General features: G+C 27.6%; 1 protein-coding gene across 1 annotated transcript in view; it reads left to right on the top strand.

Moving 5' to 3' along the window:
• The window catches only part of LOC107452889 (Short Calcium-binding Mitochondrial Carrier), a gene marked incomplete in the record, with an annotated part of 55236 nt that overhangs the window by 31453 nt on the left and 12015 nt on the right, over positions 1 to 11768 (top strand). Inside the window, 1 exon segment of the mRNA XM_043044686.2 lies at positions 10980 to 11091. Coding sequence (XP_042900620.1) covers positions 10980 to 11091 — 112 coding nt within the window.

Genomic DNA, 11768 nt, shown 5'->3' on the forward strand with positions numbered 1-11768 from the left:
TATCATCTTTTGAAATACTTAAACAACACAAAACAGGTTTTAAATTCATAAACGCTAGACATAATTAAAATAGCAATTAATACACCTTTATCTTGTAAACTAGTATCTAACTATTTATTTTATAAATTTTAGCCATAAAAGAAATCTGCATGGAAAGCAAGAATAGAGCAAAACATTACCCAGTGTTACACTATCATGATACATACATTTTAACCTAAAAAACTAAATTTATGTATTAAATTATAGCTGTATTAATTTACTGTATAAAATTATAACTGAAAAGTAATTTTAAACATACACTACCGCATGCGTTCTTAAGTTTAAATGCTACTGATAAAATCCGTTAGTTTTGCCTGAGTTTTTTTTTTTGAACAGCTAACAAAAAGGAAAAGGGATTTTATCGCTTTCTCTAGAAGTTAAGTGGCTTCGAAAATCAATTTAAGGTGATTTCCCCCATAAAATGCGTTAACAAGTTTGAAATATTTTGGGAAATAGGGAAAGTGGATCCCAAAGAAAATTTCGTTAAATAGTAAATTCACTTCGCTATTTGGAAGTTATTTTGAGACGAAATTTCTAAAATGTTCTTGGTTCCTCGAAAAAATTCGCAAAATAGAGAAATTTGCTAAATGGAAGTTCGTTAAATCGAAGTCCGACTGTATATATATACAGGAATCTGTCCAGGCCGAATTTACTACCGTTTAGCGGTACCTTCACAAATTCAATTTTAGGTAAAACGGTAGTTTCACAAATTTAGCTTTAGGAAAAACGGTAGTTTCACAAAATACTTTTTCTTAAAATTTTATTTTTGTATCCCTTAAAAAACGATAAATCTATATTTTTACCATGTTTTTGTGTTGACTTTTTAATATAATTTTTAATTTTTCACAAATTATGTCAAAATTTTTACAAAATAGGTACCTTTCAGAAAAACCTAGACAGACCCCTGATATGTGTGTGTGTGTGTGTGAGATTGAGGTTTGACAATATTTACTTTTTTTTCTTAAGAGAAATTTCTGTTAAAAGAGAAGAATCAATCCGATGACTGACAATTTTCAAAACAAGTCGTCATTAAAACTGAAACTGCACAATTACTTTGAAATATAATAACAAAAATATTGCCGTAACCCATTAGTTGTCTGTTTTCAAACCGGTATCAAAACAATTGCCACAATAGAGGGATAGTCTCTTTCTTAACGTCAATTTACTTTGGGATTTACGTAATGATGCTAAAGATAAAAAGTATCTTTTCGTTACGCAAGCTCCGTTCTTTTTTTTTGAGCTTTGGACGTAAAACGCCGACGTAGCGTTTCTCTCATTATTTGAAAGTGAATTTTATACAGAAACGCTGCTGTTGATTTTAAGTAAATAAACAAATAATATTTATCCATTTTTATATAGTGTCTACGTATGCCTTTTTTTTAATTTATGATTTGCTTATTAATTTTTATAAGTAACAGGGGTTTTTTCATGGGCAAAAATCCCATGAATTGCTTTGTTGAATTAAGCGAATACAAAAAGGTGTAAAAAGGACCTGTTTTTTGTTTTTTTTTTCCTTCCGGAAATGGAACATTTACATCAAAGAGAAAGAAAATTTTGGTTATCAATCCGATTTTTTTTTTTCAAATTAAAAAAAAAATAATTCGGAGATTCGCTCAGTGAAACCGTCCATTTGCAAGATTTAAAGCTTGTGATTAAGGCGGGTCGATCTATTGTGAACATCGATATTTTTAAACACGATGTTCTAAAATATGTTCTTCCGATATTTCAGGATAAATGTCAAATCTGAACTAGCTAGCAACAATGATATTAAATTGTTCTATCGGGTAATGAAAATATTGGAATATGTTACATTTAGAAAAAAAATAGTTGAAAAATATCATTAAATATTGATATTTTCTCGACGATGTGCCGTGATTTTAAATTCCGTTATCGCACTGCATTTACTGTGGCAATATTTTTGCAGCATATTTTGCGTAAATTTTATAAGTTTAAAATTCGATTTAATATCCGGATTTCGCTACAAATCTTCACACTATCAAGCTTTAAACACTTCTGCAGTGATGATTTATTTTTGAAGTAGGCAGAAAAATAAACGTGACACGGTCATGAAATAGTCCATTATTTCTCTTCACACTTTCTATGAATTCTTTCAAATTGAAGCACGTATATTTAAATTTTAAAAAAATATTAATTTCCTTTACATGTTATTAATACCTTTCTTTTTCATAATATGCTCAAGTTAGAGTGATTTCCTTTTGATATTGAATTCTATACCTCCATGCATTATTATTCCTTGTTCCATTCCTGTTTAATGAAAACACAAAACTATTCACAATATAGTTTTTATGATAGATATTATTAAACTGAACATTCTCTGTCAATAATAAGAGAAAAAGTAAATGTCTGAATTATTTATTTATACCATTCGGAATTTTGGTTTTATTTCACCAAATTTTAAGTCGACTCTGTTATGAGCCTTGTGAAATCTAGGTACATTTTGCTGTACTTTATGTTCGCCAAATTGTGTTTGTGTAATTTTTTCTGTTTAAGAATAGCAGCCTCACATTAATCTTGATTACAACATTTTAGAACTATTTTTATCTGTTTTTCTAGTTTCATTTATTATATTATAAAACAGAAAACATTGTTATCAGTTAAATTGTAGCCTACAGTTAGCATCCAATCTTACGAAAATTACCTTACTGTGCCATATACCAGGGTGGTTTTAAAATAAAGTTACTAATAATTTGAAGTAAAAGGTTTATAGCAATCATAGGGGTACACATCAGGGGTCTATTTAGAAGAAATTCGGGTCCGTTAACGGACCCTTCACAAAATATTTTAACTTAAAAATGGATTCTTCACAAAATAATTTATCTTTTAATCGGGCCCTTCCAAATTTGTTTATCGTCATTATCNACGGGGGGGGTGGAGAAAGACAGATGTAAATGAACTAAGTTTTGTCTTCCGCAGAAGCTTCTTCCTTTATTCGTCCGAAATGAATATTCTGCTGCAGCATAGGCTAAATATCAAATACTTGTGTGTTGCATCTCTAAATTAAGAGCAGCAATTGCTGTTTATTTTTTAAAATTTAATTATTTTTATTTTTTATAATTTTGCAGTGTGGAGCATAATCTTGTATGTCTTTACAATTTAAAAGCTCCTTGAAAAAGTTTTTTGCAATAACAGGACCCTATTTGCAGAAATTCACAAAAGCCGGACCCTGGTTGAAAGAATGTGACTTAACGTTTATTTTATATACACAAATTACGAGTCATTTTTTCACAATTTTACAAAAACGGACCTTTCACAAAATGTTTGGACAGACCCCTGCACATTATTAGTAAGGCACTGGTATGTATTTCTTTCAGTGTCTTACTTCTTAGTCATCAAAGTTCTTAATCGCATTGTTTGTCACATGGTGGCATGGATTAGCACATGTGCCATATGCATTTCACATTTGAACTTCATCAACTACTTTGAAATGTTATGTTTTTGAACGAAGAGTTAAAAGTCACTTGGTGCTAGATCAGATTTGTAGGGAGGATGTTCCTATACATCCCATTCAATGTTTATTGTTGAGTTACTGCACACTCTCCCTCTCTCGCATATTGCGATGATCAGGCTTGAATCCAACCTTCAGTGTAACACACGTTGTCATTTGTAATAGAAGCACTTGGTCTCTTTTACTTTTGCTTATTTTTCGACTCCTTTATTCGGCCATGTTATTCATCAATACTTCCAATTTTTTTAATCTGTGATTTCTGAGTTCTACAGAACTGCTAGCTCCATCTACCGATGACATATGACTTCTGAGGAATTTTTTGAACTTGTCTCTATTCGGTAATTCCATGCAAAGGATATATGAACTAGCGGCGAATAACTAAGGGTGCACAAACTATCGATGCATTTTTATCCATTACTAATAAATTTTTTTACACACTGTTAAAAGTTTTTTTTTTTTAATTATAATTTTATCAACGAATTGTTTATTTTTTAAGTTCGTTCTTATACTTTATAGTAAGCATTAAAATTATGAAAGTTCTTTTCACTGAAATAAATATTCATGATAATTAGAGAGTGTTCTTAAAAATGCACTCTATCTCTATTTCCATCAAATGATGAGATCCAGATGAATCAAGAAAAAGAAAAAAAAGCGATTGAATTTAGACCCGATCACATTTCATGGACTATCTGATAGCTTTGTATATATCCTATATCGAACTATCCTACTAAATATTTCCAAATATTAGATAAAATTCATGGTAACCTTATCAGAACACTTATAACCATTTATATATTTAACAAAGGATTTTTTTCCCCCTCACCCCCTCTTCTAGATATAGACTAGAACAGACTGGAGGCGACCTCCAGTTGTTGATAATAAAGAACTTTGGAGAATTAAAATTTTATTTGTTCGTAAACAAAATATTGATGACAAATATTTATCGTTTCTCATGAATTTCTGAACAGAATTATTTTTAAATGACTAGTTTCTTTGAACTTGATTTTATAAAAAGGATTTAAAAAAAAAAAAAAAAAGGATGTTTCTTCTATAAATGTCTTTTTTCTGGCGCTCTAATTACAAGTGAAAATATATTTTGATATTTTTTAATTAAAAAAAAACAGTAATAGTTACTAATAAGAAAATCTGTTAGTTTATCGGAATTATATTTGTACTTTAACATAAAATCCAAAAATGTAGTTTGAATTTCTTTCTTCATTCCAAAAATGTAGCAATAATTGATTCCAAGGATAAATAACTGCAAAAAAGTGGAAATTTGAAAAACTATTGTTCTAAAATGAGCCTTGTTTGGAAGATAATACGCTTAATAAGACACCAGTGTTTTTCGCTGTATTTCATAAACATAAATTATTAAAGTCTTAAATATAACATTTTTCATTATATTTTTCATTTACATTATTACATACCTAAATCAATACAAAATAAGGGGGGTAAAAGTATGGGAAAATTGTTTAATAAAAATTCAGCGCCCAAAGGTTAAACAGGGACTTATTTTATATATTTTTTTAAATAAAACCCGAAATAGAAAATTATGTTACAAATATGTGGTACTTAAAAATTATTATACTAGGCTCAGAATATCACTGAAATGCTTAAAATGGGGTCATAGATATAATCCCAAAATGTGATTCTATCAAAATGCCAAACTTTTTTTTATCTTTCTTTCGAAAATAAGTTATAATATAAATGAAACACTTACTCAAAAATTAACATTTTTATTGAATTTCAATAATTGCTGGTGAAAGTTTTATTTTGAAACGTTATTAAAAATAATAAAAGCTTACACGGAAAAACCACTATACGGAGGTTAAAAATTTTGTACAGTCTAATATGCCAACAAATTAAAACCACCCTATTTTTCTGTTGAAATTGGGTCTTGTAATTGCATGAACAACAAGATTTAAGCAAAAATATATTAATTATCCTAATAAGATATAATAATTTGACGTTAATATATGTATGAACTTAATGAATGAGCTTAAATTTAGCAAAATGAATTAGCATTATTATAGAATAGATATTATTTATTGTATATTGTAGCATAAAAATTAGCATTATTTTGAAGAATGAACTTAAATTGAACAAAATGGATTAGCATTACTATAGAATAAATATTATATATCGTGTATTATAACATTATTTTGAAGAATGAACTTAAATTTAACAAAATGGATTAGCATTATTGTAGAATAAATAATATATATTGTATATTATAGCATTTATTTAGCATTATTTTAAATAATGAACTTACATTTAGCAAAAACGAACATTTAAAATTTCGGATGGCTCTGGAACAATTTAGCATGCATTACCATAAATGCCTTAATTAACCTGTTTTTTTGATCCCCTTTATGTTTAGATTTGTCTGGATTCTTTCGCAATTCGGTAATTTTTGTATTGTAATTAACTGCTAATTTGATTTCTAATTAATATTTCTTTAAACATACGAAAAAAAATTAATTTCGCTGTCAAATTTGACAGTACCATTATCTATTCAAAAATAGTGGCTCAATTAGAACAGACCTTTAATTAATTCTTTTTCTTTATTTTTTCGTCATTAGTAACTCTTCATAGAACTTAAGCATTTATTTGAATTCTTATAATGCTAACATTAATCTCAGTTTATATTCATGAAGAAATAATGCATTTACGTAATAAATGTGGGCAGTTAAAACTCGTTTAGTCCGACCAAAAAAAAAAATTCTATGAATTTTACACCTGATAAAGTTAGAAATCTTAATGACTTGCTTGCGTAGGTCATGCGTCATAGAAAAAAAAACCTATTATTGCTTCTTCTTAATCAACATTCTAGAAATAATTTGAATTTTTATTTTTAAACACCTTTTTGACCAAGTATTTTTCAAGCGTAAAGCTAATATAAGTCATCAACTGTTATTATATCTATCTTTTGTAACAAATTCATTCTAATTGCTCTTGGAGTACGGAATGCATTGGAAATTTTCTTATTTATAATTTTGTAGGGAAAAACAGATATTTCAAAATTTGGTTGTTAACTAATGATTTATGGTTTTACGTGTTTTTTTTTTCTTCCTAAATATTATTTTCCTGAATTATTTGTATAACAATTCTAGATTTATTCTTAAATATTTGCCCAACTCATTCTATTTTTTTTTCTTTGCATAACTTATTTAAATTTGTTTATCAAACGATATTCGCCAACTCTTCTGCATTAACGCCTCATCTTTTGCCTTTATATGAGAAACTCAAATCTTCTGCATTTTGAAAATATCGATAAAAATTTATTTTTTTCTTAAAACTACTTATGTGTATACACATACGTGTGTACTGTCTCTTTCACCTTACCTAGACAATCAAACTTTGAACTTTTACTTCACTTCGGTCTGATCGCCTCTGTTGTAGAGTGCATAAAATTAAAAACGGACCACCCTGATTAATTTTTGATCTAATGATCGGATCGTTCTAGGACTCAATCTTAATGGTTCGAGGTGATTTCTAAACTAATTAAGAATTGCAGGTGATATATTTAAGCTACGAAATCAGACACAAAGCGGACTTTCTCTGATCAAACATACCCTTTTTTTTTGTTGACGGATTCGGATTTTTGACTGCCAAAATTTAAAGGGTGGTTGCAATCTGGGAATTATGGTCCACATAGTTTGGTCAGGAAAGCGATCCAAAGTTTGAATCCTTTATTGTTCAGTTTGGGTTTTGTGTATTTTGTCGTATCTCGAGAACTTTTTAAGCAAATTAAAAAAACTGATCGTTGCGTCTGATCATTTCACATTTTTCTTTTTTTTTAAATAACATTTTGGATTCTAAACTCACTCTGAATAATTGTAATATAAACTTCTTTGTAGTTAGTGATGGGATGAATAGTTATTTAATTAGTTGTAAACCTAGTAAAAGTGCTTTTTTAAAGTAAAATTTAAGTTTTTTAGTATTAAGTTTTTTTAAAGTTAACTGTACCGTTGATTCTTTGAAGAAAGTATAGAAATTCTACATTCTAAGCAATTTCTCCTGCAAATTTCTAGAAAATCTTCTGCATTTTAAAAACTTTTTTAAAATTTTATTTGGGTTGACAGCTGTGCTGTTTTATGATCGCTTTGTTTATTTTGTGGTGCAAGTTTTATCTTTTATATTTAATGAGTTTCTAATCTATTTCCTATATTGCTTGCATTTTTTCATGAAATTTCATGTTTACAAAGCTTCTAATAATTCCACGCTAATGATATAATCAATAATTAATCAGTAATAATACAATCTAAATTCAGTCAATAAAATATAATTACTAATAATCAATAATTCTAATAATCAAGCTTATCTAAGTTGATAAAAGTTTTGATGTTCTCAATAATAACATAAAGGTAAAAAGGCTGTTCAAAATCTCTAGGCAGAATTTATTCTATATTTAAAAAAAAGTTATATTTATTATTTTAGTGTAAACATAAACCAATCAATGTCATTCTCAAAAAAAAAAAAAACGAAACCGATTTAGGTTTTGTATTCTTAAAAACAGAAAACTTGGGGGATGATTCAGAAAAGAAACAAAAACAAGGCTGAGTTGCGTTTTCTAAAAGAAACACCTGCCTACCTGATTTCTTCACCCTTTCTTTTACTTAACATCAATCTTTCTTCAGAATGTTGAATCTTTTTTCTCTCTCTCTCTCGAAGGAATTTCATGAAGAAAAAAAAATTAAGAAGCGATTGTCTAGATGGTTTAAGTTCCTCTGAAATTAAACTAGTTAAAAAAAATTATCTATATAGTTTATATTTTACAAGTAATAAATATTTTTTATTTGGAAATTATTAATATTTTCTTTCCACTAATATATTTAATGAACGCGTGTTTGTAGCAAAATTTTTAATACAAAACTAAAATTTACACATTTATGTTTTTTGAAAATTTGCACAATTGGATTCAAGAAGAAAAAGACCTCCCATATCCACTCATGACATGATCTATGACGCCAGCTAATCTTTATCAGCAAAATGGTGTATTAAAGTTAACCTAAGTTCCTCTACATAAGTTAGAATGTTAATTAACGTGAAGTTAAATACAAAGCCGTATCGCACATCGAAATAGTTAAAATATAATTCTTTCTCATCTATTTCTTTTACTTAACTTAGATTAATTATTTGTTTATGCATTTTATTGTAACCATGATGTATTTTTGTTTTGTGTACCAGGCAACGTAGTTGCATAATTAGTTTGTCTATGTTCCACACGGTTTCATGCCTGTCTTTTGTGTTAAATCTCTGTGTAAATATATAGTGAACGAATTGAAATCTTTGAGAAGATTCTTTTTGTGTAAGAATGTAGAATGTGTCACTAAAGAGAATTGATAGTTTCAATTCTCTTTAGTGACACAAGAAGACGCATGAAAAATGACACTTGAAGTGCTTGTTTCAAGCGTCATGCTTCATGTGTCACTAAAGAGAATTGATATAGAATCGAAAGAACAGTTGCTATCTTAAACAAATGCCGCATTTCAACAACCAATTAGGATTGAAAAACCCACACTACGTCACTTGCAAGTATCCCATTGATTCCATGCCTTTGCTTAAAAAAAATTTTTTTTTATTGTGAACTCTCGTTCTTGTTGACGATATAATCTTTATTCATGTGCTTTGTTTTGAAGTTTTTTAATCATTCAGTTTTGTTTTTTTAATAAACATTGTGTAAACAATCTTGTTTTGATTATTTCTGTTTGTAAATGATGTTTCACATTCAACTTCGCCGTCTCCTTGAATAAATTTTATGCTATCAATAATCGTGTCGTTGTGACATTCTATATTTATGATTTTTCGATTTATCGTTTGCAAATCGGAACATTTCCTACATTTTGCGGTCATCGTTTTACTTATTTTGCTTCAATAAAAATGTTTTCAATTATTGAGGTCAATGCGATGTTTTTTGATAAAGAAAAAAAAAATCAAAATGATACATTTAACTATTTCGCGTAACCTGTAATTAACTGCTCTGATTACATTTTTTTTCGAAGAAAATAGTTTTTCACATTGTAACAAGTTTTATTTAATTCTGAAAATGTGATGAAGACATATATTTATGCATTTTTTTATTTGAATTAATGTGCATTAAATAGGGTTTCTAAATTACCTTATAAAACTTCTCTACTTTACTTATAATCCTATTATTAATTCATCTATAAAAGAAATTAATCTTTACAGATTTAATAAAATATGAATCTTTATAGAATCTAAATTAATTAGTGATTCTCCACCCATCTTTCTAGTTTAAAATTGGTGTCCGGATTGAAGAGAGAGAAAATAACTTTTCGGGGTATAAAATGACTGTCCGCTTTGTGAAGAGGGTACATAATGATTTATTCATAGAAGATTCACGGGTAATTAAAAATATGTCCTTAATGAGAGGTTTCACTGTATATTAATAAACAGGTTAAAGACTTTTTCATTAAAATAAACTAGACTCTTAAATACTCTCTGTGACATGCTATAATTTATTTTCAAAAAGATATATTTTTTGGTAGGAATTTTTATTTGAAATCATCTTCATTCTAGTTTAATAGTTTTCTCTAGTAGTCTAGTCTAGTTCTAGTCTCAAGTGGCGTTTTTAATGCTATTGTGTTACGTCATAACGTATTTTCAATTTTAAAAAAATAACTATAATAATAAATTAAAATCTGTTCAAACATTTAAAGATTTTTTTTTTCCAATCAAATCATCTAGTGTTTTAAACACTGCAGAGTTATTCCTTGTCCTTAGAAATATCTAACAGCAGAGTGCTTGTATTAAAAAATAAAAAAAATAAAAAGAAGTTTTTACACTATTTAAAATATATGTTATTTTTTAAAAATTGTATGTTTCAATTAATTAAATTTAATATTTGAAAATACATAATATAATCTTGTCCGTCTTTATTCTTTTAGAAAATTATTTAAACAAATAAAATGACAATATTTAACTTAGAATAAATTAAATAAGTATTAAATTCAAAGATGCAATATTTTGTATTCTACTCTTAAAATATTTTTGGCTGTCATATTTAGGAAATGTTATTTGCAGCCTTTATTTAAATTTAAACATGAAGTTGAATTTTCAAAACATTTGATATTTATAGTTAAGTTTTATTTTATTTCTCGTCAAAGAAAGATAAACTGTTTGAAAGAGTTCAAATCTTTAAATATCTACGTAAAATTAAAATTACGGAGTGCGTAATTTTTTCTTCTTCTTGAAGTAAGAAGTGAGCTAGAAGCATAAGGAACGATTCGAGGAGGGTGCATATGTCTTTATAAAAAGGCAGGGAGGATGGACTGCCCTTGAAAAACTGCTATTGTGAAATCTATAATTTATTTAAAAAGAAAAAAAAGTTGTTTTTTTTTTAATTATTATTTTTAGCATAATCTTTTAGTAGACTTTTTTTATTCAAATGATCTAATGTCTTAGTACTATTGTCTAAAAAAAAAAAAATATTAATTGTGTCCTTTTTCAGACACGCGTGGAGAAAAAAGGCTCACTCAGCTTTGATGACTTCTTTCATTTCATTCAGGAATCTGAACATCACCTCATGGCTTTGTTCAAATACATGGATGAAAATAGGGACGGTAAGCATTTCATTCATTTAACATCCATTACTTCCTATTCTTCTTCTTCATTTATTTTAATTAACATGACGATGTTTTTTTTTTCTCAGAAAATTATCTATTTGACATAATTTTTGTTTTAAATAATTAACAATTTCTTTCTTTTATGAACATGAATATTTTATAAAAAATAAAATAAAATTGTTTTTGGTAGTATAAAGGCATTTAAATGCATGAAAATAATTTCAGATTGCATCTCAGTCTTTTCAATAAATATCGCTTGAGATATAACATGCTTAAGTAAATATTAACTATTATTATGTAACTGTATTTTCCAAATTTCTAGTATTAGTTTCTTATGTTTCTCAATAATAATATTTTCTGTTATGTATTTGAAGGTTTTTCAAAATAAGTCTGGAATAAAATTAGAAGAAAAAAAATTACATATCAAAAAAAATTTTTTTTTATTATTAGGTGTAATTGAATTAAATTGGCAGTTTGCTGCTTTTTTAATGAAATTGTACTATTTTTCCAAAGAAAAAGTTTACATGTTTCCTAGTAGAAGTTCATATGTCCCATTGATTTTCCACCAGCATTATCCTCATGGACATAGAGTGTTTACCCCAAACTTAAATGATTAAAGTGTTACTTTTTTTTGTTGCTGTATAGTTTGATAATTAACCCCCCCCCCCCCCCCC

Source organism: Parasteatoda tepidariorum, chromosome 3, assembly GCF_043381705.1.
Source record: "Parasteatoda tepidariorum isolate YZ-2023 chromosome 3, CAS_Ptep_4.0, whole genome shotgun sequence".
Taxonomy (NCBI): Eukaryota; Metazoa; Arthropoda; class Arachnida; order Araneae; family Theridiidae; genus Parasteatoda; species Parasteatoda tepidariorum.